Source organism: Panulirus ornatus, chromosome 6 (genome assembly GCF_036320965.1).
Source record: "Panulirus ornatus isolate Po-2019 chromosome 6, ASM3632096v1, whole genome shotgun sequence".
In the NCBI taxonomy this organism is placed as follows: Eukaryota; Metazoa; Arthropoda; class Malacostraca; order Decapoda; family Palinuridae; genus Panulirus; species Panulirus ornatus.
The window spans coordinates 23,345,609-23,371,244 of NC_092229.1; the positions used below are offsets into that span (position 1 = coordinate 23,345,609).

Sequence of the window (25,636 nt, forward strand, 5' to 3'; positions counted from 1 at the left end):
ATTCCTTCAAACATACCCATTTTTGCTTTCCAAGATAATGTTTTCAACTTCCACACATTCTTCAAGGCTCCCAGAACTTTCGCCCCCTCCCCCACCCTATGATTCACTTCCGCTTCCATGGTTCCATCCACTGCCAAATCCACTCCCAGATATCTAAAACACTTCACTTCCTCCAGTTTTTCTCCATTCAAACTTACCTCCCAACTGACTTGACCCTCAACCCTACTGTACCTAATACCCTTACTCATTCACATTTACTCTTAACTTTCTTTCACACACTTTACCAAACTCAGTCACCAGCTTCTGCAGTTTCTCACATGAATCAGCCACCAGCGCTGTATCATCAGCGAACAACAACTGACTCACTTCCCAAGCTCTCTCATCCACAACAGACTGCATACTTGCCCCTCCTTCCAAAGCTCTTGCATTCACCTCCCTAACAACCCCATCCAGAAACAAATTAAACAACCATGGAGAAATCACACACCCTGCCGCAAACCTACATTCACTGAGAACCAATCACTTTCATCTCTTCCTACACGTACACATGCCTTACATCCTCGATAAAAACTTTTCACTGCTTCTAACAACTTGCCTCCCACTCCATATATCCTTAATACCTTCCACAGAGCATCTCTATCTACTCTATCATAAGCCTTCTCCAGATCCATAAATGCTACATACAAATCCATTTGCTTTTCTAAGTATTTCTCACATACATTCTTCAAAACAAACACCTGATCCACACATCCTCTACCACTTCTGAAACCACACTGCTCTTACCCAATCTGATGCTCTGTACATGCCTTCACCCTCTCAATCAATACCCTCCCATATAATTTACCAGGAATACTCAACAAACTTATACCTCTGTAATTTGAGCACTTACTCTTATCCCCTTTGCCTTTGTACAATGGCACTATGCACGCATTCCGCCAATCCTCAGGCACCTCACCATGAGTCATACATACATTAAATAACCTTACCAACCAGTCAACAATACAGTCACCCCCTTTTTTAATAAATTCCACTGCAATACCATCCAAACCTGCTGCCTTGCCGGCTTTCATCTTCTGCAAAGCTTTTATTACCTCTTCTCTGTTTACCAAATCGTTTTCCCTAACCCTCTCACTTTGCACACCACCTCGACCAAAACACCCTACATCTGCCACTATCATCAAACACATTCAACAAACCTTCAAAATACTCACTCCATCTCCTTCTCACATCACCACTACTTGTTATTACCTTCCCATTAGCCCCCTTCACTGAAGTTCCCATTTGATCCCTTGTCTTACGCACTTTATTTACCTCCTTCCAAAACATCTTTTTATTCTCCCTAAAATTTAATGAAACTCTCTCACCCCAACTCTCATTTGCCCTCTTTTTCACCTCTGGCACCTTTCTCTTGACCTCCTGCCTCTTTCTTTTATACATCTCCAGTAATTTGCATTATTTCCCTGCAAAAATCGACCAAATGCCTCTCTCTTCTCTTTCACTAACAATCTTACTTCTTCATCCCACCACTCACTACCCTTTCTAATCTGCCCACCTCCCACGCTTCTCATGCCACAAGCATCTTTTGCGCAAGCCATCACTGCTTCCCTAATTACATCCCATTCCTCCCTAACTCCCCTTACGTCCTTTGTTCTCACCTTTTTCCATTCTGTATTCAGTCTCTTCTGGTACTTCCTCACACAAGTCTCCTTCCCAAGCTCACTTACTCTCACCACTCTCTTCACCCCAACATTCTCTCTTCTTTTCTGAAAACCTCTACAAATCTTCACCTTCGCCTCCACAAGATAATGATCAGACATCCCTCCAGTTGCACCTCTCAGCACATTAACATCCAAAAGTCTCTCTTTCGCGCACCTATCAATTAACACATAATCCAATAATGCTCTCTGGCCATCTCTCCTACTTACATACATATACTTAAGTATATCTCTCTTTTTAAACCAGGTATTCCCAATCACCAGTCCTTTTTCAGCACATAAATCTACAAGCTCTTCACCATTTCCATTTACAACACTGAACACCCCATGTATACCAATTATTCCCTCAACTGCCACATTACTCACCTTTGCATTCAAATCACCAAACACTATAACCTGGTCTCGTGCATCAAAACCACTAACACACTCACTCAACTGCTCCCAAAACACTTGCCTCTCATGATCTTTCTTCTCATGCCCAGGTGCATATGCACCAATAATCACCCATCTCTCTCCATCAACTCTCAGTTTTACCCATATCAATCTAGAGTTTACTTTCTTACACTCTATCACATACTCCCACCACTCCTGTTTCAGCAGTAGTGCTACTCCTTCCCTTGCTCTTGACCTCTCACTAAACCCTGACTTTACTCCCAAGACATTCCCAAACCACTCTTCCCCTTTACCCTTGAGCTTCGTTTCACTCAGAGCCAAAACATCCAGGTTCCTTTCCTCAAACATACTACCTATCTCTCCTTTTTTCTCATCTTGGTTAAATCCACACACATTCAGACACCCCAATGTGAGCGTTCGAGGAGGATGAGCACTCCCCGCGTGACTCCTTCTTCTGTTTCACCTTTTAGAAAGTTAAAATACAAGGAGGGGAGGGTTTCTAGCTCCCCGCTCTCGTCCCCTTTAGTTGCCTTCTACGACACATGAGGAATGCGTGGGAAGTATTCTTTCTCCCCTATCCCCAGAGGTAGTAAAATTCTTTTATCAATTAAGAAAGAAGGTTGGTTACTATCTATTTATATCTCAAATGCCCATTCCCTCCAGGAACTCACATTAAGGGGTGGCGACAGCAAAAGTCTTCACTTTTCCATGTTCTTACATGCCTAACTTGCAAAACCCATTCCATGCATTCTTCCCCCATTTCTTTCCCTCCAGCAGTCTTCCATTCTATTTCCCATGACAAAACTGGTCTTCCTCGCACACCAAACTATTCAATCACATTATCATACACTCTCCTTGTAAACTCCCTATCTTGTATTCTTTTCACATGCCTAAACCACCTCAAAGTATTATGTTTCACCCACTCAACCACTCATCAATTTATTCCCTTTGCATTTCCTACCAAAACAAATCTCTGATACACCCTTTCATTGCTTTCTTCATTCCATCTAGTCATACCACATACTTCTATCAAATCACTCCTTTCTACAGCCTGGATTCCTATCATCTGAGACTCATCTCATGTCCATGTTCCAGCTGCATAGGTCAGGGCCAGGAGGAGTATGCAGTCCCTTAATCCTTTCTTCACTTCCATAATTACACTTCTACCCTTCATTACTCTATTAAGGAATCCAAAGACTCTTCTACTCTGCACTGCTCTCTCCCTTATTTCTCTTTCCTTATGATCAAAATACTTAAATTCTGTCACCTCTTCCAGTCTTTCTCTACTCAAACACAGCTGGCTGTTAGTTTAAGGACTTGGTGGTGAATGAGGTAAATACAAGGGTCTTGGAGAGATGGGAAGGCTGCAGTCTACAGGAGGAATGGGGGCTTAAAAGTCAGTCAGTTGTTGTAAGTTGATGACACAGTGCTGGTGGCAGATTTGAGTGAGAAGTTACTTGGAATGTGAGCTTGAACAGACAAAACTTGGAGGGAGTTCTGTCAATGGAAACATCTATGGGGCCAGGTCGCAGATAGAGAGCTCTGATTTCAGTACATTATACATGACAGCTAGCACTTTCCATATATTCCCTCTAAATATTACCATTACCTGTGGATCCTGCTAATGAAGATCCAAACGTAGGTGTTCCACCGAAAGTTGGAGAACTTCCAAACCTTGGAGGCGATCCAAATGATGGGGTACCACCAAAGGCTGGAGTGCCAGTAATATTTAGGGACCCACCAAACGTTGGACCACTACCAAAAGCTACCAGAAGAAAAAAATTATTCAACTGAAAACTGATTAATCACAACACCATAAATATGATTATTACTGCTACACTATGATTTTGATTGCATAATAATATACTGGGAGTCCCCAAGTTACTGAAGCTTGATCTGAAAACTCCCATGCTTAGGAACGAGAACTAAAAAATACTGCTTTATTTCTAGCATGACATACAGTCTCTTATATTTCAGATGCAGAACAACTTACAAGTGCAATATTTCATTAAATGTTACTTAATATGTTTTATTAACTCCTTTTATCTAAACATACAAAATTCATGATATTATCACAAGAAGGTATAGGTATCTGATTATGATTCATTAATATGTTCTGACTTACCAACAATTTTACTAACAAACCAGGGCCAAAGAATGTAACCTACTCATAAGAAGAGGACTCCCGATAAGGGTTCAATACGTTTATGTTACTATCTTCATGATTATTTTAACATGAATAATTCCAATTAGGTGAGAAAGTTCAAGAGAAAAAGAAAAGGTGCTTTGAAAAATAAAAACCTGTTTCTCTTTGAGGTGGTGTCCCAGTAGCTGTGAGAGATTCTGTAAGATCCCCGGGGGTTAAAAACCTTTAACCCCCAATTTCAGGTGAGGTTTATACCTCTCATCCCTTACAAGGTCACCCTTGCTAATCAGCAAGGTACACTTAGCAATGATTTAATCCCACCAGCTGACCTATCAGCAACAACTGTAGCCTTATAATTCTTGGAACACAGACATAATTGTGACAATGTTTACTGTTGGTTGGCAGAAAAGTTTTCTGAGAGAGATAGGTGGCCAAGATGGGAACAGCAACCTAGAAAATTGCTAACTGCTCTAGGTTCAAACAGTTTTTCATTCTTTAAATGAACCTTTCTCTTCAGGTTTCAGTCTGTCCCATAAGCAGCAGCAGATTGAGGAAGAGCAGTGTTATTTCAAAAGTGGTAGAGGATGTGTGGATCAGGTGTTTGCTTTGAAGAATGTATGTGAGAAATACTCAGAAAAACAGATGGATTTGCATGTAGCATTTATAGATCTGGAGACGGCATATGATAGGGTGGATAGAGATGTTTTGTGGATGGTTTTAAGAGAATATGGCATGGGAGGTAAGTTACTAGAAGCAGTGAAAAGTTTTTAACAAAGATGTAAGGCATATGTACAAGTAGGAAGAGAGAAAAGTGATTGGTTCCCAGTGAATGTTGATTTGCGGCATGGGTGCATGATGTCTCCATGGTTGCTTAATTTCTTTATGGATCGGGTGGTTAGGGAGAAGAATGCAAAAGTTTTGGAGAGAGGGCTAAGTATGCAGTATGTTGTGGATGAGAAGGCTGTGGAAGTAAGTCAGTTGTTGTTCACTGATGATACAGCACACGTGGCTGATTCAAGTGAAAAAAAGAAGTTGGTGACTAAGTTTGGTAAAGTGTGTGAAAGAAGAAAGTTGAGAGTAAATGTGAATATGAGCAAGGTTATTCGGTTCAGTGGGGCTGAGGGACAAGTTAATTGAGAGGTAAGTTTGAATGGAGAAAAACTGGAGGAAGTGAAGTGGATTTAGCAGTGGATGGAACTATAGAAGCAGAAGTGAGTCACAGGGTGGGAGAGGGGGCAAAGGTTCTGGGAGTGTTGAAGACTGTGTCGAAGGCAAGAACATTATCTCGGCGAGTAAAAGATGGGTATGTTTGAAGGAATAGTGGTTCCAACAATGTTATATGGTTGTGAGGCACTATAGATAGGGTTGTGCAGAGGGTGGATGTGTTGGAAATGAAATGTTTGAGGACAGTATGTGGTGTGAGGTGCTTTGATTGAATAAGTAATGAAAGGGTACGAGAGATGTGTGGTGATAGAAAGAGTGTGGATGAGAGAGCAGGTGTGTTGAAATGGTTTTGGACACATGGTGAGAATGAGTGAGGAAAGATTGACAAAGAAGATATATGTGTCAGAGGTAGAAGGAGAAGCAGACCACATTGCAGGTGTAAGGATGGGGTGTAAATGATTCTGAGCGATTGGGGCCTGAACATACAGGAGGGTGAAAGGCATGCAGGGAATAGAGTGAATTGGAATGAGGTGGTATACTGGGGTCAACATGCTGTCAATGGATTGAACCAAGGCATGTGAAGCATCTGGGGTAAACCATGGAAAGGTCTATAGGGCCTGGATGTGGAAAGGGAGCTGTGGTTTTGGTGCATTACACATGACATCTAGAGACTGAGTGTGAAAGAATGTGGCCATTTTTTTGTCTGTTACTGGTCATATTTCACTGGAGGCAATATGTGTGTGTGTGTGTGTGTGTGTGTGTGTGTGTATGCTATTTCATGTGTGGCAGGGTGGTGACAGGAATGGATGAAGGCAGCAAATATGAATATGTACATGTGTATATATGTATATGTCTGTGTACGTATATGTATGTATTTGTTGAAATGTATATGTATGTATATGTGTGTGTGTGTGTGTGTGGGCATTCATTTATATACATATGTATGAGGGTGGGTTGGGCCATTCCTTGTCTGTTTCCTTGCGCTACCTCGCTAATGCAGGAGACAGCGTTTGAGTATAATAAATATAAATACTATTAAATAAATAAATAAATAAATAAATAAATAAATAAATAAATATCTATATCTATTTAACATATAGTCACTGTCTTCCGTGTTAGCGAGGTAGCGAAAGGAAACAGACGAAAGAGTGGCATAACCCAACCACATACACATGTATATACATAAACACCCACATAAATACCTATACATTTCAACATATACAGACATATACATATATATACAAATGTACATATTCATACATGCTGCCTTCATCCATTCCTGCTGCCTCCCCGCCACACATGAAATGGCATTAGTGTTAGTGTGGTAGCGTACAGAAATAGACAAAAGAACAGCCGTATCCCCCACATACACATGTATACACATAAACGCCCACACATGCACATATACATACCTATACATTTCAACGTATACATACATATACATAGACAGACATATACATATATACACATGTACATATTCATACATGCTGCCTTCATCCATTCCCGCCGCCTCCCCGCCAGACATGAAATGGCACATCCCTCCACCGTGTGTGCACGAGGTAATGCAAGGAAAAGACAACAAAGGCCACATTCGTTCACACTCAAGTCTCTAGCTGTCATGTGTAATGCATAGAAAACACAGCTCCTTTTCCACATCCAGGCCCCACAAAACTTTCAATGGTTTACCCCAGACGCTTCACATGCCCTGGTTCAATCCATTGACAGCACGTCAACCCCGGTATACCACATTGTTCCAATTCATCTATTCCTTGCACACTTTTCACCCTCCTGTACGTTCATGCACTGATTGCTCAAAATCTTTTTTACTCCATCCCTCCACCTCCAATTTGGTCTCCCACTTCTCGTTCCATCCACTTCTAGCAGATATATCCTCTTTGTCAATCTTTCCTCACTCATTCTCTCCATGTGACCAAGCCACTTCAATACACCTCAACCACACTCTTTTTATTACCACACATCTTTCATTACTTACTTGATCAAACCACCTCACACCACATATTGTCATCAAACATATCAACACATCCATCCTCCTCCACACAACCCTATCTATAGCCCATGCCTCACTACCATATGACATTGTTGGAACCACTATTCCCTCAAACATACCCATTTTTGCTCTCCGAGATAATGTTCTCGCCTTCCACACATTCTTCAAAGCTCCCAGAACCTTTGGCCCCTCCCCCACCCTGTGACTCACTTCCACTTCCATGGTTCCATCCACTGCCAAATCCACTCCCAGATATCTAAAAGATTTCACTTACTCCAGATTTTCTCCATTCAAACTTACCTCCCAATTCACTTGTCCCTCAACCCTACTGAACCTAATGCTCTTATTCACATTTACTCTCAGCTTTCTTGTTTCACACACTTTACCAAACTCAGTCACCAGCTTCTGCAGTTTCTCACCTGAATCAGCCACTAGTACTATATCATCAGCAAACAACAACAGATTCACTGCCCAAGCCCTCTCATCCACAACAGACTGCATTTTTGCCCCTCTCTCCAAAACTCTTACATTCACCTCCCTAACAACCCCATCCATAAACAAATTAAACAACGACAGGGACATCACGCACCCCTGCCGCAAACCAATATTCACTGGGAACCAAAGACTTTCCTCTCTTCCTACTCGTACATAAACCTTACATTCTCAGTAAAAACTTTTCACTGCTTCTAGCAACTTGCTTCAATGCTGGTGACTGAGTGTCGTAAAGTGTGTGAAGGAAGAAAGCTGAGAGTAAATATGAATAAGGGCAAGGTTATTAGGTACAGTAGGGTTGAGGGACAAGTCAATTGGGAGGTAAGTTTGAATGGAGAAAAACTGGAGGAGGTGAAGTGTTTTAGATATCTGGGAGTGGATTTAACAGCGGATGGAACCATGAAAGTGGAAGTGAGTCACAGGGAGGGGGAGAAGGCGAAAGTTCTGGGAGCCCTGAAGAATGTGTGGAAGGCGAAAAAATTTTCTCAGAAAGCAAAAATGGGTACGTTTGAAGGAATAGTGGTTCCAACAATGTTATATGGTTGTGAGGAGTGTGCTAAAGATAGGGTTGTGCGGAGAAGGGTGCATGTTTGAGGACAATGTGTGGTGTGAGGTGGTTTGATTGAGTAAGTAATGAAAGGACAAGAGAGATGTGTGGTAACAAAAAAGAGCGTAGTTGAGAGAGCAGAAGAGGGTGTATTGAAATGGTTTTGTCGCATAGAGAGAATGAGTGAGGAAAAATTGACAAAGAGGATATATATGTCAGAGTTAGAGGGAGCGAGGAGAAGTGGGAGACCAAATTGGAGGTGGAAGGATGGAGTGAAAAAGATTTTGAGCAATCGGGACCTGAACATGCAAGAGGGTGAAAGGCGTGCTAGGAATAGAGTGAATAGGAACAATGTGGTATACCAGGGTCTAAGTGCTGTCAATGAATTGAACTAGGGCATGTGAAGTGTCTGCTGTAAACCATGGAAAGTGTTGTGGGGCATAGATGTACAAAGGGAGCTTTCCTCATTCATTCTTTTCACGTGACCAAACCATTCCAATATACCCTGTTCTGCTTTCTCAACCACACTCTTACCACACCTCTCTCTTACCCTTTCATCACTTACTCAATCAAACCACCTCACACCACATATTGTCCTCAAACATCTCATTTCCAACACATCCACCCTCCTCTGCACAACCCTATCTATAGCCCACACCTTGCAACTGTATGACATTGTTGGAACCACTATTCCTTCAAATACCCATTTTTGCTTTATGAGATAATGTTCTCGCCTTCCACACATTTTTCAATGCTCCCAGAACTTTCACCCCCTCCCCCATCCTGTGACTCACTTCTGCTTCCATGGTTCCATCTGCTGCTAAATCCACTCATAGATATCTAAAACACTTCACTTCCTCCAGTTTTTCTCCATTCAAACTTACCTCCCAATTGACTTGTCTCTCAGCCCTCCCCTCCATGTATTTCAACTTTCTAAAAGGGGAAACAGAAGGAGTCATGCGAGGAGTGTTCATCCTCCTCGAAGGCTCAGACTGGGGTGTCTAAACATGTGTGAATGTAACCAAGATGAGAAAAAAGGAGAGATAGGTAGTATGTTTGAGGAAAGAAACCTGGATGTTTTGGCTCTGAGTGAAATGAAGCTCAAGGGTAAAGGGGAAGAGTGGTTTGGGAATGTTTTGGGAGTAAAGTCAGGGGTTGGTGAGAGGACAAGAGCAAAGGAAGGAATAGCACTACTCCTGAAACAGGAGTTGTGGGAGTATGAGATTGATATAGATTGATATGGGTAAAACTGAAAGTGGATGGAGAGAGAGATGGGTGATTATTGGTGCATATGCACCTGGGCATGAGAAGAAAGATCATGAGAGGCAAGTGTTTTGGGAGCAGCTGAGCAAATGTGTTAGTAGTTTTGATGCACATCCTGGGTTATTGTGATGGGTGATTTGAATGCAAAGGTGAGTAATGTGGCAATTGAGGGAGTAATTGGTGTACATGGGGTGTTCAGTGTTGTAGATGGAAATTGTGAAGAGCTTGTAGATTTATGTGCTGAAAAAGGACTGGTGTTTGGGAATACCTGGTTTATAAAGACAGATATACATATGTATATGTATGTAAGTAGGAGAGATGGCCACAGAATGTTATTGGATTACATGTTAATTGACAGGCACCTGAAAGAGATACTTTTGGATGTTAATGTGCTGAGAGTTGCAACTGGAGGGATGTCTGATCATTATCTTGTGGAGGCAAAGGTGAAGATCTGTAGAGGCTTTCAGAAAAGAAGAATGTTGGGGTGAAGAGAGTGGTGAGAGTAAGTGAGCTTGGGAAGGAGACTTGTGTGAGGAAGTACAAGGAGAGACTGAGTGCAGAATGGAGAAAGGTGAGAGCAAAGGATGTAAGGAGAGATGGGGAGGAATGGGATGTATTAGGGAAGCAGCATTTGCTTGCGCAAAAGATGCTTGTGGCATGAGAAGCATGGGAGGTAGGCAGATTAGAAAGGGTAGTGAGTGGTGGGATGAAGAAGTAAGATTATTAGTGAAAGAGAAGAGAGAGGCATTTGGATGATTTCTGCATGGAAATAGTTGAAATGACTGGAAGATGTATAAAAGAAAGAAGCAGGAAGTCTAGAGAAAGGTGCAAGAGGTGAAAAAGAGGGCAAATGAGAGTTGGGGTGAGAGAGAATCATTAGATTTTAGGGAGAATAAAAAGATTTGAAAGGAGGTAAATAAAGTGTGTAAGACAAGAGAACAAATGAGAACATCGGTGAAGGGGGCTCATGGGGAGGTAATAACAAACAGTGGTGATATGAGGAGATGGAAAGAGTATTTTGAAGGTTTGTTGAATGTGTTAGACGATAGAGTGGCAGATATAGGGTGTTTTGGTCGAGGTGGTGTGCGAAGTGAGAGGGTTAGGGAGAATGATTTGGTAAACAGAGAAGAGGTAGTGAAAGCTTTGTGGAAGATGAAAGCCGGCAAGGCAGTGGGTTTGGATGGTATTGCAGTGGAATTTATCAAAAAAGGGGGTGACTATGTTGTTGACTGGTTGGTGAGGATATTCAATGTATGTATGGCTCATTGTGAAGTGCCTAAGGATTGGCGAAATGAATGCATAGTGCCATTGTACAAGGGCAAAGGGGACAAAGATGAGTGTTTCAATTACAGAGGTATGAGTTTGTTGAGTATTCCTGGGAAATAATATGGAAGGGTATTGTGATTGAGAGAGTGAAAGCATGTACAGAGCATCAAATTGGGGAAGAGCAGTGTGGTTTCAGAAGTGGTAGAGGATGTGTGGATCAGGTGTTTGCTTTGAAGAATGTATGTGAGAAATACTTAGAAAAATAAATGGATTTGTATGTAGTATTTATGGATCTGGAGAAAGCATATGATAGAGTTGAAAGCGATGCTCTGTGGAAGTTATTAAGAATATACGGTGTGGGAGGGAAGTTGCTAGAAGCAGTGAAAAATCTTTATCAAGGATGTAAGGCATGTGTACAAGTAGGAAGAGGAAAGTGGTTGATTCTGAGTGAATGTCGGTTTGCGGCAGGGTGCGTGATGTCTCCATGGCTGTTTAATTTGTTTATGGAGGTGAATGCAAGAGATATGGAGAGAGGTGCAAGTATGGAGTCTGTTGTGGATAAGAGAGTTTGGGAAGTGTGTCAGTTGTTGTTCACTGATGATACAGTGCTGGTGGCTGATTTGGGTGAGAAACTGCAGAAGCTGGTGACTGAGTTTGGTAAAGTGTGTGAAAGAAGAAAGCTGAGAGTAAATGTGAATAAGAGTAAGGGTATTAGGTATAGTAGGGGTGAGGGGCAAGTCAACTGGGAGATAAGTTTGAATGGAGAAAAACTGCATGAAGTGAAGTGTTTTAGATACCTGGGAGTGGATTTGGCTGCGGATGGGACCATAGAAGCGAAAGTGAGCCACAAGGTGGGGGAGGGGGCGAAAGTTCTGGGAGTGTTGAAAAACGTGTGGAAGGCGAGAACATTATCTCGGAAAGCAAAAATGGATATGTTTGAAGGAATAGTGGTTCCAACAATGTTACATGGTTGCTAGGCATGGTTGTGCGAAGGAGGGTGGATGTGTTGGAAATGAGATGTTTGAGGACAACATGTGGTGTGAGGTGGTTTGATTGAGTAAGTAATGAAAGGGTAAGAGATATGTGTGGTAATAAAAAGAGTGTGGTTGAGAGAGCAGAGGGTGTTTTGAAATGGTTTGGTAGAGAATGAGTGAGGAAAGATTGACAAAGAGGATGTATGTGTCAGAGGTGGAGGGAAGAAGTGGGAGACCAAACTGGAGGTGGAATGATGGAGTGAAAACGATTTTGTGTGATTGGGGCCTGAACCTGCAGTAGGATGAAAGGCGTGCAAGGAATAGAGTGAATTGGAACGATGTGGTATACCGGGGTTGACGTGCTGTCAATGGATTGAACCAGGGCATGTGAAGTGTCTGGGGTAAACCATGGAAAGTTTTGTGGGGCCTGGATGTGGAAAAGAAGCTGTGGTTACTTATACAAGACAGCTAGAGACTGAGTGTCAATGAATGTGGCCTTTGTTGTCTTTTCTAGTGCTACCTCGTGTGCATTTGGGGGGAAGGGGTTGTCATTTCATGTGTGGCGGGGTGGTGACGGGAATGAATAAAGGCAGACAGTTTGAATTATGTACATGTGTATATATGTATATGTCTGTGCATGTATATATATGTATACGTTGAAATGTATAGATATGTATATGATCGTGAGTGGACGTGTATGTATTTACATGTGTATGTGGGTGGGTTGGGCCATTCTTTTGTCTGTTTCCTTGCCCTACCTCGCTAACGCGGGAGACAGCGACAAAGCAAAATAAAAATATAATAATAAATATATTCACCCTCCTGTATGTTCAGGTCCCGATCACTCAAAATCTTTTTCGCTCCATCCTTCCACCTCCAATTGGCCTCAAGCTTCTCCTTGTTCACTCCACCTCTAACACATATATCCGCTTTGTCAACCTTTCCTCCTAATCTTCTCCATATGTTCTGGCACATACAAAATATGAAAAAAGATTAATAATATATTGCTTAATATATACCTGCTGGACTTTGGGGTGATGTCACTCGGAAGCCTGCTTGGGCAACCTGCCCTTCACTTGCACCAAAACTACCAGTAGCTCCTCCACCTGAAGAGCTTCCAAAGATACTGCTTCGAAAGGGACTGCTGGATGTACTTAAACCACCGAATAAACCTGTGCATCATAATAATGCAAATTTAGCTTGACTATCAAAATTCAAGTATCATATTTGAATTATAAATTACAGAAAAGCATGTAATCAGCATAATCCTCATCTTTTTGCTTCACTCAACATATTCTGTATTCCAATGTATACCCATAGCATAATAAGTGTATTAAATCAACTCCTGAAATAAATATGCAAACTCCTTTAAATAATAAAGGTTGTTTATATGCTGTCTTATCTTTGCTTTACATATCAATCTTATCTACAAAATTCATGTATCATACCTGAATTACAAATAATAGAAAAGCAATTAATCAGCATAATCCTCATCTTTTTGTGTCACTCAACATATTCTGTATTCCAATGTATACCCATAGCAATATGTGTATTAAATTCACTACCTAAATGCTGTCTTATCTTTGCACTAAATATCAACCTTATCTACAATAATCTTGTATTCATTTTTTGTCTTACATTCATGTATATATGATTCCTACTTCCTACCAAGTGTTCAGAGGCATAAGATGTTTAGTGTGAGTGGGACTACTCATGACCGCTTAATGGGCAATACAAAAAGTGAAACTTTACGCACTATAGTAGTGGTGGAAACCCTTATAATTTACAGGGGCTATAACACTGTATATCAGTGTGAATTAAAATCCAAATATGTCTATACTTTTGCCTATGAGAAAAAATGGGTTCAGTGGAACACTCCAGTAACAACAGATACTATCTACAAGATTTTGCCAAAAAAGTACGGCTAGTGTGGGGCGCTTAGCGCAGTTTGCTTGATGAATAATGTTTCTCTCTGCTACCACTATTATCACATAATTATCTACTCATGTTCCTCTGGAACTGATTTCCACCAAAAATCAAACTTTCTTTTAAGCCTTACTAAAGTTTGTTGCAAACATATTTCTTATTTCTCCTTGTCATATAATGAACTGTTATTTTTGCTGCCTAATTGGATTTTCATATGGAGACAGATGGAGTGAAAAAGATTTAGAGTGATCGAGACCTGAACATGCAGGAGGGTGAAAGGCATGCAAGGAATAGAGTGAATTGGAACAATGTGGTATACCGGGGTAGACGTGCTGTCAATGGATTGAACCAGGGCATGTGAAGCGTCTGGGGTAAACCATGGAAAGTTTTGTGGGGCCTGGATGTGGAAAGGGAGCTGTGGTTTTGGTGCATTATACATGACAGCTAGAGACTGAGTGTGAACAAATGTGGCCTTTGTTGTCTTTTCCTGGCGCTACCTCGCACACATGCGTGGCACCATGTGTGGCGGGGTGGCGATGGGAATGAATAAGGGCAGATAGTATGAATCAGGTACATGTGTATATATGTATATGTCTGTGTGTGTATATATATGTATACATTGAGATGTATAGGTATGTGTATGTGCGTGTGTGGACGTGTATGTATATACATGTGTATGTGGGTGGGTTGGGCCATTCTTTCGTCTGTTCCTTGCGCTACCTTGCTAAAGCGGGAGACAGCAACAAAGTATGATAAAATAAATATTTTTGATATGTTCCATGGTATTTTTGCATATTTAATAACTCTGTATCTTCCTTTCTGAGATACTTTTAGGGTCAATATCTATTCTTTCATACCTTCAATTCACTGTCATACATAAATAATCACATATCTCTTCTTTCATTGCTATACAGTTTCAGTTCTCTCAGCTTATCATGGTAATTCATATGTTCCATTCCCTCATTTCTGCTTTTTAAGTGCTTCTGGAGTCCCACTAATTTGATCATCTCTGTTTCATTGCTGACCCTTCAACACATCAGTATTCAATTTTGCCAATTAAGTAAACTTTTGAATATTTTCAATGACTGTTTTGTCTTTTGTGGTGAAAGTTCTCAAAATCATACCACTCACTACTTAGCTCGATAGGGCTATCTTCTTGTCATGTTTACTGGATTATAGTCTGATACTTAGGAGGACATCCAAATATTTTACTTTTGTCTCTCTTCATGTGGTGTCACAAGATAATTTTCACTTGTTCCATACCTTAGCAGCTCACACATTTCTTTATCAAATACAATGAAGTTTACTGCTGACCATTTGTAAATCGTGTCCAAGTCAAAATTAAGTAATTTAGTGTCTCTATTTGATCAGTTTCTGGTCCACTCATTTTAATTAATCTTATGTCATCAACAAAACTCCTTACTGTGCCTTCTTTTACTTCTCTTTCAATGTCTGATATCATCATTGTAAAGAGAGCCAAGGCTTAAGGTATCCTAGATTGGACATCTTCCTTAAACATGTTTCTGATTTTTATTGCTTTGAACTCTTTTTCCATTAAACACCCTTTAATCTGTCTTCCTATCTTGCACATAATGTTATGTATAGTACTGCCTCCAGCAAAATTCTGTGGTTTACTTTATCAAAAGCCTGTGCTAAGACAAGAAAAACTGTCCATTCTCTTCCCTTACATTAAACTTCCATTTCTGTCATTACACAAACTGGGTGTGCATATGTTTTCCTAGTGGCTTCTTTAAAGTAGTTGTGCTTGATCAGATGATCAACTATGTCCTTTTATCACTTATTCAAAGACTATAACTACATGTATGATAAAGCTAACTGGCTTGTACTTCTCAGGTATTAAATAGCTTGGATCCTTGTTTGTGCATGGGTGTTATATATTCCATTTTGTATCTATCTATCTATATCTCTCATGCATGTACCCACCTAGAATGCCCTCAAGAGTGAGGTAATGATGATAGAGTCTCCATAACAAGTGAACCCCACTGCCACTTCTTAGTCTTTACTGCCTCACCCTTAACAGGGCCCTGGCAATGGGAAACTCTAGTGCAGACCTTGAAGAAGCTCCTACCAAATATTCCTACTGACCACTTTTACCTAAAGTTCCTACCAACTAATACTACCTAATGCTCTTTCCTAAATATTCCTACCATTTAGCCAAAAGGCAGGGCTAGCACAGAGAGTTCACTGCAGGAAAATCTAGAGTTAAGAAGAATGAGCTAGGCGAGTTACGCGTTGTCATGTGTACTGTATGACTAGAAGAGATTGTATGTTTGTGGAAAGAAAGCCAGTAGTCCAACTGTGGGTTAGGTAAAGAGAAATGACACCTATCTGGGTCAAAGGAATGCAACTTGACAACCATTAGCTAAAGTGCTGGCTCTATGCAACCATCACTAATCCTCATGATACCCAGGCAGGTAGTACTGGTAATATACCTCCCTAGTTGTTGGGTGCCTACCAACTATTATGTACCTACTTATCAACCATTTTGTGTCTGCAATTTTTCATCCCTAGCTTACCTCAATAACACCACTGGTTTTTCTACTGCATTTTCTGTCTTCTTGAGGGAGATGGGTGGGATTCCAACTAATCCCAGAGATGAATTTTCTGAGCCGATCAATCATTTTGATATATAGATATCAATAAATGTCGTATTATCATGGCTACATAGTACATCATTTAATTTCTCACTGCAATTTAATCTGTAAACCAATTCGTATTTTTCAGTCAACATCCTGCATATCATCCTGGAGTCATTTCCATACTTTTCTCTCACTTTGAAGGATCCAGTCCCTGATTTCTTGCACTGTGCTTTGTTCATGCATGTGAACAATAATTTGGGTTGCTTATCATGTTTGGGATGACTATTCCTTTTTTGTTCTTTTGCATAGGATTTTATTATCTTATCATCTATATCCTTTATCTTCTCAAGCTCTTTGATTTTTGCTTCTCTCATTGATAGATATTTCTTTTTTTCTATGCTCTTTCTTTATTCATACACTGTTTTCTGTTCACTTGATATCTCCCACTTTGTACTATCTTTCTTTTTGTTTGGTTTTAGCCTATTGATAACTTTTTGTAATTTCCTGTAGTATTCTTCTACGTTCATTGTTAGGTTACTACCCATGAGGATCTCATTCCAAATTGTGTTCAAGATCCCTTCATGATTGCTCTCCAGTCTGATCTGTCATGGTGAAAATTTATGTTGCTCAATCAGTTGTCCTTGTTTGTTGTATCCCATTCAAATCAACAGATTTCTATACTGTATGATGCAGTGATTTTTATGATATTGTGATCTGACAGGCTTGTTTTATTCACTTCTATACCTGAAAACAGAGTATTTGTAAAGATAATATCTATCATGTTTCATCTTGCTGATCTGTGGCTTACCTGTAAGAGGTTACATATCTAAAAATTTGGAAACCTTTGGAACTCTTCTCTTTACCTTGCACATCCATTATTTCTTTCTTTATATCTGCATCTACACTCATATTCTACTCCTTCCTGCTAGTCAATAAAATATATATTAATGTCATCCATTCATTGGATTATGAGATCCAGTGTCTTTAACCCTTTCAATATTTCTTCAATTTTTTAAAATATTTCTTTAACCCTTTTGCTGTGTCAATCAGACATATCCTCTATCACATTTACTTATATTGATGATGACAAATGAACTTACCCCATGGATTCAGAAAAAAGTTTCACTTCTACTTAAACAAGTGCAAACACCCCTACATCCTGGAAAAGCCTACCACAGCTTTGTGCAAAATGCTATCCATGAGAAACACCACACTTAATGTTTGTATACAGAGTCAATAATGTTTGTATACTGAGTCCAGTTGACTGCCACATGGTGAGATGCGTTCTGGAATTGATTTACCAATACACTAGTAAATGTTATTAGTTACATATTACATTTAAATTCAATATCAAAGTATCTATCCTTTGATTTATCATTAAAGACAAACATTTTGTACTTAACTGCAAAAATGCCAAAATATGTCAGTGTTTACATGTTTTGCACATGGTTTCTTCATTCCAAGTTTATGTGTATGATGTTTGAGCTTGGATTCTTAGTTGAAGGCTACATACAGATGTCTTGCTACTCTGTGATATTCATAAAGATGTTTTATATCCTCATCAGACATGTAGAAGCTAGACCTTTTGAAGCGTGTAGTGTCTATTTACATTTGGACAGCTGACTGAATAACACAGAGAAGATATTTAATAATTGTGTCATTAAATTTTTGCATTTTGGTTACAACAGTACCGAATTATTAGTGAACAATCTATCAAATATGAAACTATTATGCTTAATTTTCTCTTTTATGGTAACATGGCCCACAGTTTATAGATTAAACCACTAAATAGTGCTTTTATAAAAAAAAATTGTAGTTAAGATTTCCACAATGTTTAATTTCTTCCACAGCAATCATGAGGCAAGAGGAAGAGAGCTTTAATTGATGTAGAGGCTAAAGTCATTCTGGCAGCATCTGAGTGGGTCTGAGTTTGAGGTCTTGAATACAGACTATGATGCCTCAAGGGTGAGATGGTGTGATGAAAACACCTTATCTATTTTCATGAACCAATGTAGTACCAGTCCCTGTATATAAATTGCATGTAACTGATAATATCCAAGGCCAAAACCTCCCACATTCAGGCTCAATTTGACTGATGTGAAAGACCTGATATTATGTGACAGATCTCAGTTTTTAGATTTAGGATATCAGCAATATTTTCAATTAAATGGAGATGTAAATAATTTACAATGCATATTATACTGTATTAAGTGGTATCATTATCATAATTTACACTAAAATAAAGTCAAAAAATTAACATCATGGTAAAATGACTTTTATTTCTAACAAGATATTTGTAGATTTTCCAAAAATGGCAGATTTCCTCTCCTCTACAATTAATCCAATGCACTCATAAAACTCAACACTGCATTCATCCACATCCTTCAATTCTGCTTCCTCTTCTCTCATTCAATCTGCATCTCGTCTTGACACAGCTTCCTCAATGAACTCAGACTTGGTCAGGATACATCAGTGGGATTAACAAAATCTTGTTAAGTTTAATGCCTCCAAGACCCAATTTCTACCCATCTCTATCGAAAACTCCTCACAACTCTAGTCTCTCCTTTGACGGTTCTGTAACTCCTAAATGAACATACTGGGTGTTACTGTAATATCCACTCCTTCTTGGAAACCTCACATTACAAGAACAGCTATGTCTGCCTCTAAGAAACTGGGTGTTTTGCTTAGATGTTGAAACTTCTCTTCTGAATAGTTGCTCCACATATACAAAGGAATGATTCATCCTTGTATGGAGTATGGAGTACTGCTCTCACATTTGAGTTGGCTTTAGCTCTGTATACTTAACTGACAGAGTTCACTGAAAGCAATCCGGCTTATAAACTGTCCCAGGATAACTTCAAAACTTGACCTCCTTGCCCTACACTGCAATGTTGGTTCATTTTCCCTCTTCCGTTGGTATCACTTTGGTTTTTGCTCCCAAGAGCTGGTTGCTTGTTTGCACCACCACTAGCTAGACCATCCAATACTCGACAAGCAGCGATGTCACATGTTTACTGTGTGGTCTTCTCTTTTTTCCAATAAGTATGACCTGGCACATATCAAAAGACATGTCTTTCATTTCCTCCAAGATTCGTAAATACTTTCCCATGTCTTTTCTTTTTCTGTTTCATAATTCTCTCTATACCTAAATTAAGGCCCGGCATTGACGTGGATTTTTGTAACTGGAGCCTTACAAAAAAAAAAGAAATGAAAAAAATATGGTGTTTTGGTTGAGATGGTGTGTGAAGTGAGAGAGTCAGGGAGAGTGGTTGGGTGGAGAGAGAAGAGTGGATAAAGCCTTCTGGAAGATGAAATCTTACTGTGGGAGTGGATGGTATTGCAGTTGATCTTATCAAGAAAGTGAGTGACTGTATTGTCGATTGGTTAGTAAGGATATCATAGCGAAGTGCCTGAGGATTGGCAGAGTACATGTATACTGTTTCTGTATAAAGGTGAAGAGGATAAAAGTGTGTTCAAACTAAAGAGTCATAATTTTGTTGAATATACCTGGAAAACTGTATAGGAGGGTACTGATTGAGAGGGTGAAGACATGTACAGAGCATTGGACTAGGGAGGAACAGTGTGGTTTCAGAAGTGGTAGAGGATGTGTGGATCAAGTGTCTACTTTGAAGAATGTGTGAGAAATACTTAGATACAAATCCATCTGTTTTTCTAAGTATTTTTTAACATACATTCTTCAAAGTAAATGCCTGATCCACACATCCTTAACCACTTCTAAAACTGCCCCTCCCCAATTTGATGCTTTGTACATGCCCGCACCCTCTCAATCAATACCTCCCATACACTTTTCCAGGTATACTTAACAAACTTATGCCTTTGTAGTTTGAACACTCACTTTATCCCCTTTGCCTTTGCATTTTGCCAATCCCCAGGCACTTCACCATGATCCATACATATCCTGAATATCCTTACCAACCAATCAACAACACAGTCACCCCTTTTCTCAACAAATTCAACTGCAATACCATCCAATCCCACCACCTTGCAAGATTTCATCTTACGCAAGGCTTTCACCATCTCTTCTCTCTTCACCCAACCACTCTCCCTGACTATCTTGCTTTGCACACCATCCCAACCAAAGCACCCTAAATCTGCCACTCTATCATCAAACACATTCATCAATCTTTCAAAATACTCACTCTGTCACTACCAGTTATCACTTCCCCTCTTGTCCCCTTCAACAATGATCCCATTTGTTCTCGTCTTACGCACATTATTCACCTCCTTCCAAAACATCTTTTTATTCTCCCTGAAGTTTAATGATAACCTTTCACCCCAACTTTCATATGACCTCTTTTTCAACCCTTGCATCTTCCTCTTGACCTCCTGCCACTCTCTTATACATCTCCCAGTCATTTGCACTAATTCCTCGTAGTGTCCTAATAAATCGCTTTTCTCTTTCACAAACAACTTTACTTCACCCCACCACTCAGTACCCTTTCTAATCTGCCCACTTCCCACATGCACCTCTTGCACATGCCATTACTGCTTCCCTAAATACATCCCATTCCTCACCTATTCCCCTCACTTCATTTGCTCTCACCTTTTGCCATTCTACACTCAATCTCTCCAGGTATTTCTTCACACAAGTCTCCTTTCCAAGTTCACGTGCTCTTACCATTCTCTTCTCCCCAACATTTTCTCTTCTTTTTGTAAACCTTTACATATCTTCACCTTTGCCTCCACAAGATAGTGATCAGGCATCCCACCAGCTGCCCCTCTCAACACATTTACATACAAAAGTATCTCATTTGTACACTTATCAATCAATATGTAACCTAATAATGCAATTGACCATCTCTCCTACTCACATACATATACTTGAGTATATCTCTCTTTCTAAACTAGGTATTCCTAATCTCCAGTTTGTTTTTTCAGCACATAAATCCACAAGCTCTTCACCATTTCCATTCACAACACTGAATACCCCATGCATACCAATAATACCCTCAATAGCCACATTACTCACCTTCTCATGCAAATTACCCAACACTAATACCCAGTCTTGTGCATCAAAACTTCTGATACACTCACTCAGCTGCTCCCAAAACACTTGCCTCTCATGATCTTGCTTCTCATGACCAATTGCATAAGCAGTAATAATGTCTCATCTCTCACCATCCACTTTCAGTTTTACCCACATCAATCTAGAATTTACTTCCTTACACTCTATCACACACTCTCACAACTCTTGTTTTAGGAGTAGTGCTACTCCTTCCTAAGCTATTTTCCTTTCACTAACCCCTGACTTCACTCCCCTTTAGCCTTGAGCTTCATTTCACTCAAACCCAGAACATCCAGGTCTCTTTCATTAAGCATACTCCCTAACTCTCCTTTCTTCTCATCTTGGTCACACCCCACACACATTCAGACACACGAATATGAGCCTTCGAGGAGGATGGGCACTCCCTGCCTGACTCCTGTTTCCTCTTTTAGAAACTGAAATACAAGAAGGGAAAAGTTTCCAGCTCCCCGCTCCTACCCCCTTTAGTCAGCTTCTACAATATATGGGGGATACGTGGGAAGTATTCTTTCTTGCCAATGTGTGTGTATATATTGGCAACGGGGTGGTGGCGGGAATGAATAAGGGCAGACAGTATGAATTATGTACATGTGTATATATGTATATGTCTGTGTGTGTATATATATGTATACATTGAGATGTAATGGTATGTATATGTGCGTGTGTGGACGTGTACGTATATACATGTGTATGTGGGTGGGTTGGGCCATTTTTTCATCTGTTTCCTTGCGCTACCTCGCTAACGTGGGAGACAGCGACAAAGCAAAATAAGTAAATAAATAAATAAATAAATAATATTTATTTATTTATATTTATTTTACTTTGTCGCTGTCTCCCGCGTTTGCGAAGTAGCGCAAGGAAACAGACGAAAGAAATGGCCCAAGACCACCCCCATACACATGTATATACATACACGTCCACACACGCAAATATACACACCTATACATCTCAATGTACACATATATATATATACACACACAGACACATACATATATACCCATGCACACAATTCACACTGTCTGACTTTATTCATTCCCATCGCCACCTCGCCACACATGGAATACCATCCCCCTCCCCCCTCATGCGTGCGAGGTAGCGCTAGGAAAAGACAACAAAGGCCCCATTCGTTCACACTCAGTCTCTAGCTGTCATGCAATAATGCCCGAAACCACAGCTCCATTTCCACATCCAGGCCCCACACAACTTTCCATGGTTTACCCCAGACGCTTCACATGCCCTGATTCAATCCACTGACAGCATATCAGCCCCGGTATACCACATCGATCCAATTCACTCTATTCCTTGCCTGCCTTTCACCCTCCTGCATGTTCAGGCCCTGATCACTCAAAAATCTTTTTCACTCCATCTTTCCACCTCCAATTTGGTCTCCAACTTCTCTTCGTTCCCTCCACCTCCGACACATATATCCTCTTGGTCAATCTTTCCTCACTCATTCTCTCCATATGCCCAAACCATTTCAAAACACCCTCTTCTGCTCTCTCAACCACGCTCTTTTTATTTCCACACATCTCTCTTACCCTTACATTACTTACTCGATCAAACCACCTCACACCACACATTGTCCTCTAACATCTCATTTCCAGCACATCCACCCTCCTGCACACAATTCTATCCATAGCCCACGCCTCGCAACCATACAACATTGTTGGAACCACTATTCCTTCAAACATACCCATTTTTGCTTTCCGAGATAATGTTCTTGACTTCCACACATTCTTCAAGGCTCCCAGGATTTTCGCCCCCTACCCCACCCTATGATTCACTTCCGCTTCCATGGTTCCATCCGCTGCCAGATCCACTCCCAGATATCTAAAACACTTTACTTCCTCCAGTTTTTCTCCATGCAAATTACCTCCCAATTGACTTGACCCTCAACCCTACTGTACCTAATAACCTTGCTCTTATTCACATTTACTCTTAACTTTCTTCTTTCACACACTTTACCAAACTCAGTCACCAGCTTCTGCAGTTTCTCACATGAATCAGCCACCAGCGCTGTATCATCAGCGAACAACAACTGACTCACTTCCCAAGATCTCTCATCCACAACAGACTTCATACTTGCCCCTCTTTCCAAAACTCTTGCATTCACCTCCCTAACAACCCCATCCATAAACAAATTAAACAACCATGGAGACATCACACACCCCTGCCGCAAACCTACATTCACTGAGAACCAATCACTTTCCTCTCTCCCTACACGTACACATGCCTTATATCCTTGATAGAAACTTTTCACTGCTTCTAACAACTTGCCTCCAACACCATATATTATTAATACCTTCCACAGAGCATCTCTATCAACTCTATCATATGCCTTCTCCAGATCCATAAATGCTACATACAAATCCATTTGCTTTTCTAAGTATTTCTCACATACATTCTTCAAAGCAAACACCTGATCCACACATCCTCTACCACTTCTGAAACCACACTGCTCTTCCTCAATCTGATGCTCTGTACATGCCTTCACCCTCTCAATCAATACCCTCCCATATAATTTACCAGGAATACTCAACAAACTTATACCTCTGTAATTTGAGCACTCACTCTTATCCCCTTTGCCTTTGTACAATGGCACTATGCACGCATTCCGCCAATCCTCAGGCACCTCATCATGAGTCATACATACATTAAATAACCTTACCAACCAGTCAACAATACAGTCACCCCCTTTTTTAATAGATTCCACTGCAATACCATCCAAACCTGCTGCCTTGCCGCCTTTCATCTTCCGCAAAGCTTTTACTACTTCTCTGTTTACCAAATCATTTTCCCTAACCCTCTCACTTTGCACACCACCTCGACCAAAACTCCCTATATCTGCCACTCTATCATCAAACACATTCAACAAACCTTCAAAATACTCACTCCATCTCCTTCTCACACCACCACTACTTGTTATCACCTCCCCATTAGCGCCCTTTCCTGAAGTTCCCATTTGCTCCCTTGTCTTACGCACTTTATTTACCTCCTTCCAGAACATCTTTTTATTCTCCCTAAAATTTAATGATACTCTCTCACCCCAACTCTCATTTGCCACAGTTCCCCAAGACTCCCAGAGACAACGGGTACAAGATCAAGATCAGCGGCAACCCGGATAAATACGTTCCCGGGGAGATCTATACAGTGGATGATCTGCAATGTCGGAGAGAGACGCTGGTCGAGGGCACAACCCAATAAGGTGCACGGAACCACTTCGGGTGAACATACTTGGACGTGGTGGTACAAGTAGTTGCACGGACTGTGATCCTCGCTTTGGTTACAAGAATGTTCTTCCGCCCACCAGTGATGCTACTACTTTTGTGAATTAGGAACCATTGCAACACAAACCTCGCCAGGTGGTAGAGTGACTCGCAGTGTATTGAGACAGACTTCCCCAGAGCTTTTTTTAAAGGGGAAGTAAATGTTTATAGTTGAGTTACTGGAGTGATAGTTTTCATACATGGTGCTCTGACAAGAAAATAGTGAAATTGGAAAAGAATGTAGCTTAGACATTGAAGCTTATTCTTTCACTGAAATGTGAACAAGGGGAGCATTTTTCCAAGTGATAGAGATGGATAGCAAAAAGGTGTTTTTCATGAATGTCCTGGAAAAGTTGAGGTCCAGATAAACTTCTGGTCTGTCAAGGCTTTATTATGGCGGATGACCAACTACCTACCCTCATGTATCCAAGATATGGTTGTACTTTGTGTAATGAAGACAAATGAGAAACATCATAAGCCAATATTCCAGTTTCATGATAAGAGAAGTGGACCAGGCAGTATGATACAGTGGTTAAATTGATGAAAACTACTATTGACGTTTGTGTAAATAAATTATACATTTTCCCTTTTCCATAGCCAGAGGTTGAACCATTAAGTGACATTCATTTTTTCATTTCATTTCAAGCTAGAAGTTTCAGTTTTCTAAATTATTTCTTACATTTTTCATATGTATATATATTTCGTACTATTCGCCATTTCCCGCGATAGCGAGGTAGCATTAAGAACAGAGGACTGAGCCTTTGAGGGAATATCCTCACCTGGCCCCCTTCTCTGTTCCTTCTTTTGGAAAATTGAAAAAAATGAGAGAGGA

General features: G+C 40.4%; 1 protein-coding gene across 1 annotated transcript in view; it reads right to left on the reverse strand.

Annotated features, from left to right (window-relative positions):
- The window catches only part of Nup214 (nuclear pore complex protein Nup214), a 380,758-nt gene that overhangs the window by 49,464 nt on the left and 305,658 nt on the right, over window positions 1–25,636 (reverse strand). The window contains exons 16-17 of the mRNA XM_071662750.1: window positions 12,988–13,140; window positions 3,718–3,873 (exon numbers count right to left, since the gene is read on the reverse strand). Coding sequence (XP_071518851.1) covers window positions 3,718–3,873; window positions 12,988–13,140 — 309 coding nt within the window. The remainder of the gene's footprint in view (window positions 1–3,717; window positions 3,874–12,987; window positions 13,141–25,636) is intronic.